The sequence below is a fragment of the Sarcophilus harrisii genome, chromosome 1, assembly GCF_902635505.1.
Source record: "Sarcophilus harrisii chromosome 1, mSarHar1.11, whole genome shotgun sequence".
NCBI classification, from domain to species: domain Eukaryota; kingdom Metazoa; phylum Chordata; class Mammalia; order Dasyuromorphia; family Dasyuridae; genus Sarcophilus; species Sarcophilus harrisii.
Genome location: NC_045426.1, coordinates 488301490 through 488322477, shown reverse-complemented (window position 1 = coordinate 488322477; position 20988 = coordinate 488301490). Strand labels below are relative to the sequence as shown.

Below are 20988 nucleotides of genomic sequence, written 5' to 3'. Positions count from 1 at the left end.
TTAAATTCTACATTATGTTTATTTGAAAAGAGTCATGAGTTAGTAGTGAATTATTAACTTGTGATTTTGATTGTTACTGACACAGAAATCAGATTAAATTAATATTTTAAATATTTCAAGAATTCAGAATTTTTAAAAATTACTGAATAACTTATTTTTTCTTCTTTACACTTCTCTACCTCACCATTGAAAAAATAAAATCCTTGTAGCAAATCTGCCTAATCAAGCAGTACAAATTTTTGAATTAGCCATGTCTGAAAATAATCTTTTATTCTATATCCTGAATCTATCACTTGTCAGGAGGTATGGGAGCATGATTCATCATTAGTCTTTTCGAATGATGGATCATTGTCTTGATCAAAAATTCTTAGTATTTCCAAGTTGTAAGGATATCTTAAAATTTTCCTTTCTGGGAATACATTTCAGCAACCACCACCACCTAATTAAAACACTTAATGCAACATCCTGCCCCCTTCTTCATGGTGCCTTCTTATATTCCCCCAATCTGGACCATTATGGAACAATTTTGGAAAAATATTTTCTCCAAAAGATAAGCTTTTTCTTTATTTGGATGTTAGGCAGTGGAGTTGTTGTTGTTGTTGTTGTTTTTTGTTTTTTGGTAGCAAATATGCAGTCATCTTTTTCTAAAACTTTAAGCTGAGTCTTTGCTACTTACTTTCTTGAACTGGAGCATCTTTAGCATTTGAAGAGAACCTTGCTGCTCAGCTTTTAATGAATTCTTTCTTCCCAGGAGAAGTTGAAATAATGGAAAAGAAAAAAGCTTCCATTTGAAATAATGATGATCACCAAATATTTTGTATATTTCCTTATGTCCAATTGTAATTTTCTGGCTATTTAATTCAGTTATTCATAAACAGAACACTCAGGTATTAGATAATGCTGTTCACTCTCCGACTAGTTCTTAGGGAGAATGAGAAGAGAGGTTCACTTTTATTTTTTGTTTTAAGGAAAGAGTAATAATTTAAGAGCAGATGGTGGTAGCTGAAAATATTGGCTAGGTTGTGGGTGATCTATGGATTTTGATTATTCATGTAATTTTTGTATTGTTTGTGGATTTTTATTATACATTTAAGTTTGGCTACATGTAATAAAAAGATATATAGTAAAATCTCCAGGTATGAAAGCCTAGAATATACATAAATAATGTATCCATTATGTAGCCATTATCTCTTGGCTTTCTCAATGTCTTATCAGGTATTTGGTTCTTTGTTTAATGGAGTAGCTATGTGCGCTTGTCCATTAGAAGCATTTCATAGAATCTTGGAGCGAGACCTTTAACAACTACCACTCTCTGTATCAGCTTGCTATTTATAACCTTTCTGACCAGTTGTGTCATATAGCTTTTGTTTAAAGATTCTAGGGATGTGTGGAGCTCATTTGTAGAAAGTCCTTTCTACTTTGGGTCAGGTCAGATTCTTTAGAAGTTTTCCCATGTAGTCTTTCTGTGTATAATTTCTCCTGTAATTTCTTTAGTGTTCGTGGTTCTGTCCCCTCAGATTAAGCATGTAACTCATAATTCTTCCCCTAAGAATTCTTGTGATAACTTTTATATAGCAATTATGTTTCATCTTAAGTCTTTTATGTAATCTTTCTTGTTGCCTTCAACTAAATCTCGTATGGAAACATACCTAGGGATAGTTGGATACCACGTGGTTATCTGCCTAGGCTATAATTTTAGATTATGTTGGGGAATACTTAAAAATTACTACTAATAAGTATGAATGAAATTATACTTATTAAGTACTAGTTGCGGTGTTCCAGACACTATGCTACTGTACTATTTTGGGAAGTCCATAATTACAATGAAGACTAAAAACATCCCATGATTAGTATCATAGAATGTTAACTTCTTAATGCCTTAAGGAAGGGTGAGTAAAGACTTGAAACTTTTATGTTCTTAGTTATACTCCATATTCACTTTGTGGAACTAGGTGAATCTTCTTTGAACAATCTACAGTTTGCATTTCCAAAGGTTATTAATAGAAATAATATCTTGATAATTATCTAAGATAAATTGTAGAGCAGTGCTGATTTGATTTGAGAGAATGGGTTTCCTTAATTCCCTATACTGATGAAATCACAGATCCGGTCCAAAATAGAAGCAAAAACTAACTTTGTTTTTAATATGATGTGTTTACTTGAAAGAATATAATACAGTCCAGTATAATATATATTAAGTGCTTGCTATGTGCTAGATATTGTGCTAATTGCTGAGGATACAAATAGGAAAAAGAAAGACAGTCTTTGTCCTTGAGAACCTTACAATCTAATAGGAGATGACAATATACAAAGGGAAACTGAAAGGAGTCAAGAGAAAAGAAGTACTGGGCATGGGAGCATGATGTTGGTGGAGCATAGCTAGTGGAAAATGAAGAGTTGGCTGAGCTTCTGATGCTTCTTTAAGTAGAAACCTTAGGGAGCAAGTTTTTCTTCAGTGAGAATGGATATTGACGTAGGATATTGAAAAGTACTGATGCCGTATGAGTTCCACAGCTGAAGGAATCTCTCTGAGGATGAGTTTCCTGATGATGAGCTTTGAGATTTTCCCCAGGGCAGGGAAGTGGTTACAGAATGTAATGATGAACTTAAGTAAACTGTAATATACTATGTCACAGCATTAATTTTGATTGGTAATTACCAATCATATTTAATTAGGACTAATAAGCCCTAAAATATGTAGGATTTATTATACCCATTGTCTTAGAGAAAGGAAGGAACATTGTGCTTCCCATACCCATTGGAGTAGCTGCTCATGGGCCTTCTCCTAATACTTGATGTCAGAGAAGCTTTAACCTGCTATTTTTCCAATGTGGATGGCTGGCTTCTCCCCATGCATTCTAGTGGTCCTTTATTCTTGAGGACTCATCCTATTGGTGCTGGACTTAATTTGGGCACCTGATTGACTGGCTCATAACTCCCATACTCGGGTGATTCCAACAGCCTCACTCTTCCTCAGTAGCAGGAAGCTGCTTAACTGGTTTGCTACCAGACCCAGTTTTACCAAGGATTTCTAAAGTCATTTAGCTAACTAGATGATAGTTTATCTTTACTAGCTTTCCATCTACAACTCTTTGTTAAATGTTTGCAGATCTTTAAAGGTTTCATGAAGTCAGTTTTTAAAAACTATAATGGCATAATGCTAAGATAAAAGAAGCATAGAACCCTTGAAACAACAATTATCATGATGACTAGCCCTCAAATGGTTATGGTTGTGACCTTAAATTACATACTATGATTTTCTTTATAATGGCAACACTTAGGAACTCTACAAGATGCTATAAAAGGACTGTTTGATAATAAGGGTGTTGATTTTTTTTTTTAATTGCATGTATCTGACTAATCAAGATAGATTGTGAAGGATAAGTCCAGAAAGTGATATAATTAATGGAAAATTCTGAGTTTAATTTTTGTTCTTTTACACAAATCAGTTGTATACTTCAGACAAGAAAGTATATGCTATTTTCTCTGTGTGTGTATGTGTGTGTGTGTGTGTGTATCTCTTTCTTTATCTCTATACATGTTTGTGTGTATGTGATCATCTGTTTTACCTTTAAAAATTGATTTTCCTAGGCAATGTCTTTGGCACTGAAAATGGAATATACTTTTTCAAACTAGCCAAATATTTATGAAATCAAACCTTGAAAGTTGAAAGCTGGGCCTGAAATTTAAATTCAGTGTCAAACAATTCTAGTTCAGCTATTTGAGGTAGTACAGGATAAAGTATAGATTATTCATGTCTTTTAGAACCTTGGAACTCATAATAAACAGGTATTTTATGCTAGAAACATTTAAATGATAGGTTTTCTTGTTATGTCAAGGTGAAAGTATATTTGAAATTTCATGAGCTCAGTGTGTTGTTAAAACTGAAAGCTTCACTTGTCTTGCCCAAAGATTTAGTCAAAAGAACATGTTGGGTTTTGGTGGTTGTATTGTGAATTTTTTTTTTCTGTGCATTGTCTTTTTCCCCCTCTTTGTCTTTTCTTTTAAAAACCCCCCAAAAACCCCAGTAATTTATTATTTTCAGGTAGTACAGCAGCCTTCTGGAGGCATTGTCAAACAAGTGACTGCCCTACCACATTCTTCAGCCCTGACTACTCAGAAATCTGGACAAAAGAGGATGCCCTTGAATACACTAATACAAACAAATCAGTTTCCTACAGGTAGGGTTTCTGTTTTGCAGTTGGGATTTGGAACATCTTGGGGTGATGGGATTGATGGGGCAATGTTTTTGCTTTTCTCTTTTATTTAAGTTGGAGGGTTAAAGGTTAGAAAGGATTTGGATTTGAGGGTGCTACTTTGTCTTAGCAGTAAATTGCAAAGTAATGTTACAGCATATTAGAGATTAATAGAGAAAGAATTAGCCATGTATTAATACCATTTGGTTGTATTTTGTCCACTATTATTGGGGGATATGTGTGTCTGTCTATCTGTCTTTCTGCGTGTGTACAGTCACATGTATACATACATAGGTGAATGGCTTCAGGTGATATTCCGGCCTTGGAAAAAATAGATTAGTTTTTCTTATTTAAAAAGTTATAGTGCTAGAAAAGTATCCTTCATTTGTTTGGAGCCAGCAGTCATTAATTGTAAGAAAGTAAAAAGTTTTCTAAAAATATGTTGTGATCTAATATTACTTCAAATACTGACATGGCTATTTGACCAGTTTTTTAAAAAGCTGAAACTTTGAAATTTGAATTCTGTGGCATAAATATAAAAAATCAAATTCATTTCTTGGGGTTAAGATAGGATGAAATATGGTGTCTTTCACAGATTGAAAAGAATCATAGTCCATATATAACAAAAAATAATTGTGTTAAGTGAAACATGGTTCTCTTAAGATAGTAGTGAGAGTTTAACCCTATAGAATAAAATGTAAATTCGTTGTTTTATTTTAATTAAGTGGACATAATTATTTGTCAACTTAAAATTGTCTTTAATCAGACAATATGTGAAATAATCATCTTGAATTTTTCCTATTGTGGCATGTTTGTGTGTATGTGTTATGTGTGAGTTTTTTTTTCCCTTCCCAGCTTCCATACTAAAGCAAATTACTCTGCCAGGAAATAAAATTTTGTCGCTTCAAGCACCTGCTGTTCAGAAAAACAAAATAAAAGAGAATGGAACAACATCCTTCAGGTAAAGAAAGTAGCTAGAACTTCATATGGCATAAAGAATCTCAACAAAGAATAGACAGGATTACAGATAGAGAGAATAATACTTAAGTAAATTATATACTTTAGACTTCTTGGTTTAAACTGTCTTTTTGGCAAGTTATAATCTTTAATAATGGAAAAAGAAGAAATATCTGTCTGCTTTAACTTATAAGAAAACTTGAACTAGGCTCAAAATCAAAAAGTAAATTTGTACATCCATAATATATGCGTTCATATATTAGATTATCCTTTTGTTTTGTTTTTTACTCAATCAGCAAGCATTCATTAAGTGGTGAATATGTGCCAGGCACAGTGCTAAACATTAGAAAAATTTTTAAAAATTTGGAAGGAAAGTTTACAACTTAATTTACTTGGAAATCATAATGAATGAAACATCTTTGAAAATTAGCAAAGTGTTTGGTCTGGATTGAGCCACTGAATTCTTGTTCAGTTTAGATGGCATTGGATTTAATTTAAAATTGACTGGTAACCTTAAAAAATTCAAGGTAAAGGCAGAAAATATTGACTTAAATTTTAATTATGGCTTTTATCACAAAACCTGGCTTACAGCTGAGTTGTACTTAATTATCTATTGTTAGCAGACCATTAACCTTCAGAAGTAGAAATATTCTGCTGAATTATCATAAAAATGGAGAAGAGGAAAAAGTGAAAATTTGTGAATTAATCCAGTTGTCCGATTTATTAAATTTAGGGTTAAAAATGTCTATAGGAATGCATATTATCTAGCACTTTTTGGAATGTTTATTATTGTCTAAGTTCTTAAGAAATATTTTCTATATAAGTTCTTTGCTTATATTGCAAATGAGAGTTGTCTGCTGTTTTTTTTTTTTTTTTCTTACTATTCAATAGCATTTGATTAGTAGTTGTAGTCTATTAACCTTCAAAAGATTATATGGTGAAGCAAGCCAGAGAATTATATAGTGAAACAAATATTGTCATTTTTCTTAGGTTATAGTAATTAAAATTTCCATTTTAAAGTCATTATCACATTAAAATATGATATATAATATCATTATGGAGTTTTCCATTTATAATGTGTTTGAAATCTTCTATATATTTATATAGTAGCAAAGGTAAAAGTACAGGGTCTTCTCTTTTGATACTAGTATTTTGAAAGTCAGTATTGTTGATTAAATATCTGAATTTATCTAATGTTCTGTCATCTCCTCCCCCCCATCTCTATTTAATCAAGTATTTGATGAGATTTAAGTTTCTTTTGTACTTGTGTTGATGGTTTTTAACGTTATCTATATTACAGTGATTCCCCTCCCATATCAAACCCCCCCCCCCAAAAAAAAAAAAAATGTAGTTATTTTTCATTAAGAGTGATTGTTTTAAATGCAGGCCTTATTAAAGTAACAAGGTAGATATACTTTTTTGTTCTAGACATATATACTGCTCCTATTTTTTCTCTCTAGAAATTTTTTTGCCCTAACTGTGGTGATGCTATTTGACTATCACCAGTACAAACATCCCATCAATTATTAGACACTAATTACCAGTTCTTTTTTAAAGAACTTTTTTTTATTTTAAAAATAAATTTTGTTGATAAAATAAAATTTTTAATGAATTTTTATTGATAAATATCGATACATTACCTAAACTATCGATACATTACCTAAATTTATTGCTTTCTCTCCTTCCCCTTCCCAAGAACCATCCCTTATAACAAAAGATGTTTTTGATAAAGAAGAAAAAAAACAATAAGATTGATTATTACATTGGAAAAATTTGGTAGTATACAAGGTTCCACAACTCTGGACCCTGCACCTCACCTCAAAGTACCTGGTCTAGGTCTATCTTATAACTTTTAGGGGTCACATTTGTTCTTCAAAAATTCGCAGCCATTCTTTTGTGTTTTTTTTTTTCTCTTGATATTATTGTGCTCATTTTGTGTTTGTGTATTTTACCAGTTTTCCATTTAATGAAACATATTCTTTATTACCCACTCTTTTCTGTCATAAAAAGTGCTAATATAAAGTCCTTTTTCCCCCATGGTGTAATAGTAGAGGGTAACTCTTTACATATTTCTCAGTTGCTTTCCAAAACGTTTCTATCAGTTTTCAGCTCCACTAATTATACACATAGTATAGTAGGTATCTATCCAACCCTTTCAATATCTCTTGCTCTCATCTTTTATCATCTTTTCCTATTTCCTAGGCATTGTATAAAATCTTATGGATTTTTATTCATTTATTTATTCAGAGCTAGAAAGAGCAAGATTTTGCAACTAAATGACATTGTATCTATGGTAGTGGTTGGTCCTTTTTAATAATTCTTCATTTAGAGCTGGTGAGCCAATTAATGGGTACCCAGACCTCTATGTACCATTTAGATATGAAGACAGGTCTGTGACTTGAGCCTTGAGCTGCTGCTTGGCATTCCTTGTGACTGCTGTTTGCAGCCCTGCTTCTTTGCCTCATTGACTGCAGGTTGCCACTAATGCTGAAGGAACCATACTCATTTCTCTTAGTTGCATGCCAAGTTCATCTCTTGACTGCTGCTGTTTCCCAGTTTTTCACAGCTATAGCATGTTGTTTGAAGATTGTGTTTTTTTCCCTGTATAGCTTCTAGTCAACTACATGCCAGTTTATATTACTGCAACTCTTCAAGTGGTCCATTGTGATAACTTCCTTCCAATCTATCCTGCCCAATTTGACCATGCCTTTCTATGCATTTTTGGGCTCTGGTATGTTATAAAAAGAACACACTTATAACCTGAAAAAAACAGCATGGAGGAAACGGCATGCTTGTTAGGATTTCTTGCTTATAAATATATTTAGAACAGTAAAAACGGAACAAACTCCTTTATATGGCAAAGTAGTGAGATGATTCTATAGTAGAGGTGAAAAGCCTATCAAACTTAAGGATAGCTGGTTGTCCAAAATATGAATTTAAGTACAACTTTAAATTTAATTAAAGTATCCTAAACATAATATAAATTTAAAAGCTATTCAAAAGTGGGATGACTCTTTTGATTATATAAACAAACTTTCTTAGAGGATAACAAAAGCTACAAAAACATTGTGGACCTAAAAGTAGCCACCAATTAAGAAAGCATTAAAGCTCAAATTTATTATTAATTTAATGCTAATAATAAAGTCAAAATCCCTACAATATTGAACAGTTCTAATATACAATGCTAATTTGTGTCTTGAGCATTAACTTTAGAGAATTCCATTTAGTTTGGAATTCCTCCATGAATTTGTAGTTTTAACTTTTTATTTTGTCTGAATTCTTTTGAATTCCCAATTTAACATCTAGTATGACTCTAAAAAATAAAAAAAGTTGAAGAGGAAAACACAATGAAAAATCTGCTATTCCCTGCCTTGATTCTTTGCAGTGACAAAGTCACTGCATCAGGCAAGTCTTTTTTTGCTTTTCTTGTGCTAAAGGTCTGACTTTTCTAGAAAGAAAGTAACTTTACATGGGAAAAATCGCTATTTCTTCCCCTTGATTTTTTTCCCTAAGAATCAAAATTGATAAAATTAAATGTTACACAGTGATCAGGCAATCTTTATTAATTAATATATTTCTTAATTTGGGGTGATTGGGTTAAGTGTCTCTCAAATGGTTTTAGGATGCATTTGAGGGAAGAATATATAATATTTGAACACCAGAGGGTGCTAGAGATTCATGTTACAGTTGGCACATTTGAGACCCAGAATTGATGAGTATTAATAAAAGCTCTATAAAGTCCTGTTTGGTCTCTGTTATAGGAATATGTATTAACTTAATTTCTAGTTACTGAAGGTGTTTGACAGTTTAAATGAGCTCTTAAGGGATTCCATACATCTCTATTAGTTGACTCAAAACTTAGAAACTTTTAGAAAAAACAATTTTTAGAAAATATATGATTGTGTATAGTTTAAATTCCATTAATTAAGACTCATCGGTGGTGTTATATATAGCAGTATAGCTTTTATAAAATATAACAGCTGGTTGAATAATTTAAATGAACACCTTAAAGAATTCAAACATTGTAAATGATTATGGTATTTTGCCCATATTTACAAAGCTTTTTATATATTTGTATATGTTACCTTATTTGATCTTCACAAAAAATGTTGTGAAGCACAGAAATGTTATTTTACAGATGCGGAAACTGAGGATAATAGAGGTTTTGATTTCTCTAAGATTATATAGCTTGTGCAGATCCAAGATTTGAATCTAGATTATCTTATTTTCCTAACACTGAAAAATGTAAGTTGTTGTTTACAAATTATTTAGTTGGGGGGGGAGAGGAGAAAGGAGGTGCTTAGAATTGAAACTTGAAAGATGTGGTGAACTTTGTTTGACAAGGAAGAGATAAGAAGACATTTAAGCCACTAAATGGACATGGCAATAAATAGCCATCATTGTTTCTGATCTGAAAATTAAACTATCCTGACAAACACATATAGTCTCATCTAGGAATAGAAGATGCTTTAGGTGGGAAAACTAGTGTTTTATGTCCATATTAGTACTCTGGAGATTGGCATAATTATTAAAGTGATGGTTCTAATTTTTCTGAAGCTTATAATATTGGTGAGGAAGCAAGGACAAAAATAGATGGCATATACATGATTTGTTACTACAAAGGAAAGATTTACATGCAAGGCGATTTCGAAATAGGAGAGGAAAATCAGTATTAAATTTTTCATGGAAGATACTGAGTTAAATTGGCCCTTGGAAGAAGAGAAGATGTGGATAAATATAATAAATATAATAATGGACAAAGGGAATTTCAAATGGAAGGAATAGCATGAGAAAAAATTTAGTTGCAGTATGTAAGGGCACAGGAAACAGCTGGGTGGTTCAGTAGATAAAGTTGCGGGCTGTAAGTCAAGAGTTGAGTTCAAATTTTACTTTAGATATTTAATAGCTATGTGACCCTGAATATATCACTTAAATCTCTATTCGTCTTAATCCACTGAAACAGAAAATAGCAAACTATTTCAGTATCTTTGCCAAGAAAACTCCTTAACAGATCATATAGAGTTGGACATTGACTGAATGACTGAACAATATGTAATGAGATGCTGTTGTGGGTATGTGAGGAGGAGGTTGCCCTACCAGTTAGTGGTAAAGAGTGAGGTTAGAATACTAATTGATTTTATTTTTTTGAAAAGTTATCTCAATTCAATTTAGCAAATACTAAGTACTTAATTACTATGTACAGAATACTGTGTGGAAAGAAGTAGTTGGATTTAGATAGCTTCTATTGTTGTCGAGTATATGTATTCTTGTTTTATATTCCAAATTGACTCTGCATGTTTGGCAGAATACTTTAATACTTTTTTTTTGTCTTAAAAACCCTTATTAAAATTCAGTGATGACCCAAACTGTTCCCTTATTTAGAATGTCCTTTTATCTCTTCCTTGTTAATTGAAGTCTATTGTTACATTTTAGTAGAATTTAAGTAGTCAAAGGAGGCATATTAAAAGTATTTATTACTAGCTCAAATCTTGCTGGTGGGGGTGTGAGGTGGAATTGTACATTTAGAACTTAAAAGATATCTCAGGAGTAATCAGATCTCTACCATCTTCCCACTTTTTCTCATCTTAAGAAGGGACAGTGTTCCTTCTTAAACAAAACAAAACAGTGTTGTTGTTTTGAAACATCAATAAAACTTTTTTTTTCCCCTTAAAGACTATGAGGGCAGAGTAGGAAAGGTCAAAACATTACTTTCAGTTGTTGGTTGGTACTTATCTCTCCAAATTTAAGGAATTTAATTGCTTTGTGCAACTTGGAATAGTGAGGTTCCCTACCATTGAGGACTATTTACTTCTAGACTTTTACTGAAAAAAGGAATAAGATCTTCTAGTTATTAACTTAAAACCTACAAAACTAATGACATATATATTTTTAAAAAATTTATTTATTTGCTGAGGTAGTTGGGGTTAAGTGACTTGTCACACTTAACAAGTATCTTGTTACATAGCCAGGAAGTGTTAAATGTCTGAGGCAAAATTTGAACTTGGGTCCTCCTTACTTCAGGGTTGGTGCTCTATCTACTACACCAACTAGCTACCCCAACATGTACATTTTCTTAAATGGTTTCTAACTATTGATAAATATAATTATTGTGTCATTAGTTTCCCCCTCCCCCACCTTGTACTTTTTTTTCCTCTTTTGTTTTGTCTCTCTTTGTGTCTTTTTTTCTTTTATATAATTAACACAAGTTAGTTGTTAATTGCATTTCTTCCTGTTGTCACATTATTCTATATATGCCTTTTCATATAATTCTATGCTCATTAGCTTGGTCATTCTTATTGCACTATTATAGTTTCACTATATATTGCACTGTTAATTTTCATCACATCAATTGTTATGGGCCAGAACTTGAAACAGGGTATGCATTTATAAAATCAGATACATCCTGTCCTTCATTTTTTGCCTTAACTAATGCCTTTTCTAATCTTGTCACAGGCTGCTTCATAGGTGGTTCTGATTGCATCACTGCCTCTCCCCCTCCTCCTCCTTCCACCCATGAAGGGTTAATTGAGAGAGAGGTAGCTCAAGGGATTGGGAGTGATCCAATTTTTCCTGCTGTGAATTCTTATCTGATTCTTCATCCTTTTCACCTAATTTAGTTGGTACCTCCCCTTCCTGCTCTTTCTTCTTTTTCCTTATTCTAACACTTATATAATTTCCTAAGGCGAGTTGTATTAAATTATATGTATTAAGTGAGTCTTTGGAAATTGAGTCAGGTCCATTATTATTATAGGATTGACAAAATTGCTCTCCTACTAATTTCCACTCCTCTAGATCCAATTCTTTTTCCATAGAGAACCAAGGAGATAGATATATACTGTACAGTTTCTAAAAGGTCAGTGATCTGCTCCCAAATTATAATCAATCCTTGGCTTTCCATATCCTTGACAATGTTCTCTACACATTTTCCTTGAAGAGAAACAAAAGGCTGTTTTCTAAACATCTGTCCTATTTCAGCTGAAATTCTACTTTAGCAAAGTTTTCTTGTTGTATTTTTGTAATTTCTGGGTCAAGGAGACTTTTCCACTGAAATCAGGATTGTGTCTGTCCCTGTTCAGGTGCCAAAATTTAATGTTCTCTAAAATATAATCGTTCTCTGGGTGCAGGTTTCTTGGGGAGCTTCTGGAGGCAGCCTTAGTTTTAGTTCAGAGTAATAATCACCTCAAATGCAGCCAGCTTTTAAAAGTTCAGATCCTTTATTGTTTCCTTCAAAATAGCCCGGTTAACTTTCTTAGAAGTCTTAAAGGTCTATCTCTCTCCTTGGTTCCAAGAGTTTCTGTCGCTAGTTCTTTGCCTCTCCAACTTCCCAGCCAGCACACAGGTAGAATATGGAATGAATCTGACTCTCCCTCCAAGAGTGGGATTGTGGGAGCTGTGACTTGTGAATCTTCTTCACTGAATCCTGACTTGTGAATCTCCCAAAAGTTTCTAGTTGGCTTGTAGGAGCTCCTTATATATGATCTCTTAAAGGTGTGAATTCTAATGTGTGAGATAATGTGTGAACTCTCCCAAAGGTGTGAACCAAGTACATAAGCATTGTTTCTATCAATTCCAGTGACCTAGCACCCTGTTTCAAGTTCTGGTCCATAACAATCAATAGTGTTAGATAGTACTTGATAGTCTCTTGGTCATTTTCTTATCATAGAACACATCAATTGTTTCTAGTTCTAGAAAGAGTAATAGCTCAAACAAGTATGTTATTTTTCTAGACTGAAAACAAATGAGATTAATTCTTTGTGAACATTAATTCATTTGTAATCTTTTTTTTTAAAAAAAACCCAAAGCATTGGTATTTCACTACCTAGGGAAGGAGGCAACAAAGTAAGTGTATGTGGCTTGTAGAGTGAATTGATCTATAAAAAGACAGCTCTGTTTGATAAATAAACAGAATGATGCAGAGAGTGAGTGTGTTGGGTTTTTTGTTTTTTGTTTTCCTAACTTGCTCATGATTACTTTTGCTTTAGGTGTTTACTTGGTAGCATCTTTTGGCAGCAAACCTGTGTTTTAGAGATTCTTTGGAATACTAGAGGTTGTAACACGGCTAGCAAAGCCAAAAATCAAATAGTAATCTATGATTGATTGGGAATAAATTGGATGGAAAAGTTGGTGAGTTCCAATGTGCTTCTGATTATTTGAGGACCAGCTAACAAATTTAGGTATTTTCTGTACTCCTTGCTTCTCCTTTCTTGCCTTTTGATCTCTTTTAATACTTGGTTAGCTCTGTGATTATAAGAGCTTATAAGTCAGCTTTGAATTCTAATAGCAATTTTCCTAATCAAACTGATAATAATTCTAGTTTGTTAAGGAAGGGATTTGGAGGTAACGGGAGAAAATCAAATGTTGTGTTTGCCCTTTGCAATTTATCCAGTAGGGCTACATTTCTTTCTGATTAGCAAGAATTGTTAATAAATTTCTTTTAACAAGACTTTCTGCAGAATTAGAAGAGAAATGATTATTATTTTAAAAAGAATATAAACAGTTTCCAGCTCTTTCTTCCCAGAGGTGTGAATTTGAGCTTATTTCCTCGGTGGATTGAGGAAGGGGATGTTACTTATATTTTCCAACTGCCTAATTTTCTAGAATAAAGGTGAGCCTTTTGCATTACTGAATAGACTATTTGTTTTGCTATATCTGTCCAAGTATGACATAATCTAGAATGAGACTTCCTTTTTGTTTCTTGGAAGGTAAGAAAAAGGTAAATGATATCTTAGTGGAAGGAAGGAGCCTTTTAAACTTGTTTTTTAAAAGTGGATGTTGCTAATTTTATCGTTAAGGTTTATTAATAATAATAGAATTATATAATTCTATTTTTAAGTTTTCACAGTAGTTCTGTAAGGTAGGTGCTAGTATTAACCCATTTTATAGATGTGAAAACTGAGCCAAGTGATCCCAAAATATGCAAGCAAGTATCTTATCTGAGGTAGGATTTGAATTGAGATCTGCCTGATTCCAAGTCTAGCATACACAGTGGATAAAGAAGAGGAAGGGAAAACATTTTAGATTCTCTCTGAGCCATCTTAAGTGTGACGATAATGCTATATGTTTTTTTGTGATTGTATTTTATTTTTATTGATGTTAAATAAATGATTCTAAATAATCATAATTTAAATCACAAATGATTTAAAACATATATTCCTCTTTTCACTAGAGGGACCAGAAATTTTCAAATCTAGTCTCAGACAAATAATTAGCTGTATGAACCTGAGCAATAACTTAACCTTTGTCTTACTCGGCTTCCTCAACATAAATAAAATGAATGTTATAATAGCATCTGCTTTGTAGGATTATTATGAAGATCAAATGTGATCTTAGCATAGTGTGTGGCGCATAGTAGATGCTTAATAAATAATTGTTTCCTTCCCTCATCCTCTCCCCACTGTGTAGAGAAAACAGAAATTACAGGGATAAAGGTTAGACCTTTTCCATTACAAGGTAAAGCTACCTGACAAAATTAAGGACCATTTCCCTAGCTTGTCCTCCAAGCCATCTTTGTTAGCAAAATTTTTTAAATGGGATGAGGGAAAAATAGTGCTATTATTATTACTGAACAATAGTAATATCTAGCACTATATGCAATATTCTACACCCATAGTCCCCTACCCCTGTGATGAAGGGAGGGAAGTACATCATCTCAACTTTTTTTCAGGGCCAAGCTTGATCATTTTAATTTCATTTTGAGGATTTAAAAATTGTTTCCATTTACATTGTGAATATTGTTTTCCCAGTTTTATTAACTTCAGTCCCTGTGAAAAGACTCAGATAACTGAAGTCTCTGATTGAGACTCTGATTGGAATTTATATAGGAAATTCTTAGATAAAGAAATTCTCTTTAGCAGCATAGACTCAAGAGTTGCCCAGAGTACAGAGTAGGTAATAACTTGTACAGGTTACAGAACCTGTACCCCAGGTCTTTGTTGTTTTGAAGCTGTCAACCTTATCACTATTCCATGCTACCTTTCATAAATCCTTCCCCTTTTTCTCTGAATTTTTAGGACAAAAATAATATTCAGTCAGTTACTTTTGCTGTTGCTCAAATGATAGGCATTTATTTATTTCCAAATATTTGCTACCACAAAAAAAGTCTGTTACAAATATTTTTGTGCATATGGGACTTTTTTTAATCTCTGGTCTCCAGATAGCAAGACTTTTGGTTCAGAAAACAATGACATTTTCATTACTTTATTTAAAAAAAAAGTCATAATTCCAAATTTATTTCTAGAATAACCAGTTGTACCAAATTGCCAGCTCCACCAGTGAATTAGTCTGCTTGTCTTCCTTCAGTATCTCCAATATTAAATAACTTTGTAACTGCTGTCATCTTTGCCAGTTTTTCTGGATGTATGAGGTAAAAATCTTTTTTTTTTTTTTGTTTTTAGTTTTGATTTGCATTTCCTCCTTTTAGTGATTTAGAACTTTCATTCATATGATTGTCAGTAGTTTACTTAATCCTTAGACCATTTATCCATTGGGGAATAAGTACCACAAATTTTAAATAAATGAACTTAACAATCAACTTAAAAGTTGGGAGTAAACCATCCTTCTTGGAAGACTTCACAACAAGACTTAAGTTCTTTCTCTCAACTTTCTTGAAGTTTGGATGGGATAAACATTGTAGCCCTTGCTTAGCACATAGTAGATAGTTGAGAAATATTTGTTGACTGACACTTCCCAGACTGCTGTGATTTACAATGCAAAGTGTTATGTGGACTGTCATATGGAGTAATGGGAATAATCTGCCAAAGGAGATTATGAAATTTTCTCGCTCCAGAATGCATCAAGAAAATCATAATCTATCTAGTAGGTTTAGATTAAGGTTGCAATTGCCTGAAAGTTAGAAAACTAGATTGTCAGTGTCCTTATCAGATTTTTAATGAATCCACAAAACTTTTTACGTAAAAATGCTTACTTTTCAAAATCTTCTACTACTTCTAATTCCATTTCTGGTCCTTTGAGCTGGCTAGAACTACTGTGTTGAGGCTATAATAATGCAGAGAATTTTTATGTAAAACAACATAGTTGGGATTGGGAAGCTAAATGCAAGACCTCATAAAATCCCTTCCAGCCTTGTGATTCCAGTATTCACTTTTCTGTTTCTTCAAATAAAGCAAAAATTGTCCAAAAGGACTTTGACTTATCTTTTCAGGAATTGTGCTTTGTAACTGTCTTCCTCTATCTTACTCCATACTTAGAAATTTTTTTCATAGTGCTGCTTTCCCTTCCCAAAAAGGTAGTGTTTTTTGTCTCCTTCAGGAGTATCTCCTCCTTTCCTCCAGTGGAGTTTTTAATCTGTTCCTCGGCTATATAGGGTGCTGTATGGCACTTTCTCCCTCAGCAGGGTCCTCTTCTACTTTTCCTGACTGTCTGTTACCATGGCAACTGGCAGCTGGGCTAGAGGGAGCTGTGCTCAGCCTGGGGCCAGATAGGAGGAGGTAAAGCAGGCAACAGATCTTGTAAGGGCAGTTCCCTGTGTGCCTGTGGAGAAGGGTTGTAAAGAGATTCTAGGAAATGAAGGACATCTTCATTTACTACAGTCATCTTCTAATTCCTTTGGGTCTGCTGAAAAGTCAAGGAGTACTGGTCTCCTTTTGCCATCATGTTTCATGTTATAAGGGAACACATGGTCTGGCCCTAGGATTGTAGTTTGTGTATGAGTTCTTAGCAGGAATAGATCTAGGGTCTTGACATCTAGCTTTAATCCATGCCCAATTACCCATATTCATTGCTTTTTGGGGCAGTGGTGTAAAAATTAGTGTTACGTTTTATTTTCTTGCTATACTTTCAAATTATCTTAACTGTATTTTTAAGGGAAGGATGACTTTATATCTTGAATCCAGCCTGTAGTTATCAATTTTTAAATATCCCCTAATCTATCCTTCTCTAAAGTTCAATTATTTGAATTATGATAAGGAGAACCTTGAGAAAAGTGTTAGGTGTTAGGTATGTGTGAGGTTCTTTCTTTAGTATATGAGCATATCTTGAATGTGAAGTTACTTCAATTGAATGTGAAAATGTCTGTTTTGGGACTTAAAATCATCGTCTCTAAGAGTTAGAAGAGACTTTGTAGCCTCTCATTTTATAAAGAAGGAAGCAAGCTCCCACAGGTCAAAGGAGCTCTTCAGGGCTACTCATCTGTTTATTGAAATGAGGCTCATTAGAATGTTTTCCTCACTAACAGGAATTCTCCTTTATTTTACTCTTAACATCTTTTCATTATTTTGTTCAGAGCTGGAAGGAGCCTTGGGTGTCATCTTATTCAGCCTCTTCCTTTTCATGAGGAAATTTGGAACCCCAGGTCATATGGCAGAGTTAAAATTTGAACCCTCTTCTTTGGACTCCAAATATTTCAACTATAAGCTACTCCTAGTTATACTTGTAAAATATTCACAACCTCTCAATATTTATGTGCAGCAGCTAGGTGATGCAGTGGATAGTGTGCTGGGCCTAGAGTCAGGAAGATTCATCTTCATGAGTTCCTATCTGGCCCCAGATACCCACTAGTTGTGTGACTGTAAGTCACTTAATTCCATTTGCCTCATTATATAATGATAAAAATTTCTTTTTCTATAAAAATAAGCTGGAGAAGGAAATGGCAAATCATTCTAGTATCTTTGTCAGGAAAATCCATATGAAGTTAGAAGAGTCAGATGTGACTGAAAAATAACTGAACAACAAAAAGTTTATATATTAATTATTAAACTTTGAAATGCAATTTATGCTATTTATGTAGGTACTGAATTAGTTCTTAATGTCCTATAAATTTGTAATAAATTAGAGGGCTCTATCACCATTCCTGTTAATTTTGAAAGATATTTTCTGTAGAAATGTGCATTTAAAAAATGCTAGAATGTGAATTAAAAAATGCTAGAATGTGAATTTTTGACCTTTAAACATTTCTATGGCTCATTTCACCAATACAAATATATATTAGTTCCTTTACTTTTCACATTGTATATTTGAGGTTTTAATTATATATGTCCAGGTACCCAACCAGCTCTTGTCCTCCACTTGTTTAGTCATTGTTTCCAAAACTGTTTTTGAGGATCAGAATTGCTACTACCAGGTACCATTTGACTGGACACTGAGATTGTCAGCTCTTGGCTTGGACACTTGATCCTAACAATTATATTTTTATTTTCCCTTTCCTTGAACAGATGCATTACCCCAGAGATGGTCATTTAATCTTTTGACAGAGCATTTAGCTCAGGCACAGAATTGTAGAATTGTGTGATTGAATTAGGAGCCTTAATAATCTAGTTCAGCTCCCACCCCTATGATGTAGATGGCATGGTGACGCTCTCAGAGCTTTGCCCAGGACTGCATAATGAGTTAGGAACAGAGCCCAGGACCCAAACTGAATTCTCCTTACTGCTAATTCAGGACTTTTCCTGTCTCTCTTATGCCAGCATGGTTACACAAATTGTCTTACTATATCTCTGTATGTGGAATGAAAAGGGAAGTCTTAGTGATGCTAATGGTAAAAAAAAAAAAAAAAAAATGCTGTTTTTGATTAGATTATTTCCCACTCACCAAGTTATATATTCTGATTTTGTGTCTATATCACATTTCTTTGTCTAACAATGTAGCTGCTTTTTCCCCCTGCTTGTTGCACTGCTAGGAGAAAAGTGTAGGTTTCTCATGTTAGATTCTGTTTTTGTTTTGTGTTTTTTAATGGAGCAACTCATCAGGAGAGTATGGATTAATTAGTTTTTTTTCCTTGTTCTGAATACGAGAAAAGGTACATTAAAAAAAAAAATCTTACTTGCTCCTAACTTCATAATGATGGGTAATGATTTATTAGTATCAAAATACCCTCTTTGAGGATATTTATATTAAGTCCTATTCAGAATAATTTAGGAGTCAGGGACCTGTTCCTGCTGCATGTAAAGAAATAATAGCATATAATTCCTTTATCATTATTAGTGTCTCTTAAGGAAAATTTCCTTAACCCTTTAATTTTCAATTGTAGCATGGACCTGTCCAAAGTTGTCTCATATTGGTAGATCATCCTTCCTCTTCATAGCCTAGGGCTAATGTCATGGACATATGTTTTGACTGTGATGGATCTTAGTAACTTAGCAACCACCATGAATGAAGGAATTAAAAGGTTCTATTGTAGGTCTACTGTGCTTTTGGTATTTTTAATCCCCCTCATTTGAGGGGAAGAGAAAAAGATCTATGGGAAGGTAAGTTGTCTGGAGATCCCTCCTACCAGATGAGAATGTGCTTTAGAGCACATGGTTATAGACTGCACTGGTATTTCTGTCAGCGATCCAGTAAATTGGACAAAATAATTGTTCACATATAGGAGAATAGATTTTAGTCTATCTTCTTGTCCTAAATTACATAAAAGAACAAAGCAAGAACTTGTCTTTCTGTTAGAGATGAAGATGACATCAATGACGTCACTTCCATGGCAGGAGTCAACCTCAGTGAAGAAAACGCCTGCATCTTAGCAGCAAATTCTGAATTAGTCGGCACACTGACCCGTTCTCATAAAGAAGAACCATTCCTTTTTGCAGGAGCTCTCCAAAAGAGAATTTTAGACATTGGTAAGTTAAAATGTTTCAAAATGTGACAAGTAAAGTGTTTGATGTTGATTCATATGATGGAAAGGCTACAAAATGCTAAATACCACATTTGACCAAATTAGCTATTACCTAGCTAACTAGGTGAAAAGCTTTCCAGACAAGAATTTCTAGTCTAATGGCCTCAGAACTCCTTGAAAATTAAAGATGCTCTAGATTTCATAGATATGGGGGAAATTTTTTTGTTTTTATTTTGAACTTGAAAAATAATATATACATACATAAAAATACATATACTCCCTGCATTTGATATAATTTCTAATTTAGATAGCAAAATATCACATTATCTTCTCACATTCCTATGGTTTAGAAGAGGACATTGCATCTTTTCATATGTGAACCCATATACACACACTTCCTTGGGTGTTCTTCCTATCATTTCATAGATTCTATAGGGATGTGACATAATGGTAAGGGGTGAGGGGTGTACACATGCATATGTAAAAATTAGCCAATATCAATGGTGTGCTTTTTTTTTTTTTAAATCTTAGTCCTTGAATAGGAATCATCCCCATCTCATTCTTAAAAGGACTCATGACTGTGGAAAGTAAGGATGTTCTCCATTAGGCCATTTTACATGTTGAGGGAGAAGACAGAGAAAATGCCAGTAATCTGGATCTCAGTTTTGGCGATGCATATCCTAATATTTCTGGAAGCATGTATGATTTTCTTATGGCCCTACTTCATTGATATCCAGATAATATCCCTTTATTATCTAATCTGTTGATAGAAGGAATCATACAAGTAAGCTTTCAGTGAGGCTATCTATTTTTGTTTGAAATATTGATTCAAAATTCTCATAGAGCTAGACCTTTTGAGACAATCTTTGCCTGTGTATTTTTTTAAATTATTACCTGTATTTCAGGTATACTTCACATTTTAAAAGTTCATTTTTATTCTGAAATAAACATCAAATAAATGGCCTTTCCAAATGTATATTACTTAATAGTAGAAGAGGATTGTGACAAGAAAATGTACATCTTCTATGTATTGCCTATATGATAAATTCAGTTTATAGTTGTTAAAGCTTTCCTGCTTGTTTGTGCTTCTTTCTTGCCTTCTGTTATCTTCTGTTCCTTTTTTTAAAAAATATTACAGGTATATTTCATACTCGGCTAATCTAAGAAAATATAAGTGAATATTTACTGAATATAAGGCACTTAATAAATCTAGCATGAGAAGCATGTTTTTTTTAAACTTGATTTTTGAATAATTTATTTTTTTTTTAGTCT

General features: G+C 33.2%; 1 protein-coding gene across 2 annotated transcripts in view; it reads left to right on the top strand.

Annotated features, from left to right (window-relative positions):
- TAF4B (TATA-box binding protein associated factor 4b) overlaps positions 1 to 20988 on the top strand; it is a 162963-nt gene that overhangs the window by 60254 nt on the left and 81721 nt on the right. For both annotated transcript variants that reach the window (XM_031946496.1, XM_023496188.2), the window contains exons 8-10: positions 4046 to 4181; positions 5052 to 5157; positions 19551 to 19720. In XM_031946496.1, the coding sequence (XP_031802356.1) occupies positions 4046 to 4181; positions 5052 to 5157; positions 19551 to 19720 (412 nt within the window). The remainder of the gene's footprint in view (positions 1 to 4045; positions 4182 to 5051; positions 5158 to 19550; positions 19721 to 20988) is intronic.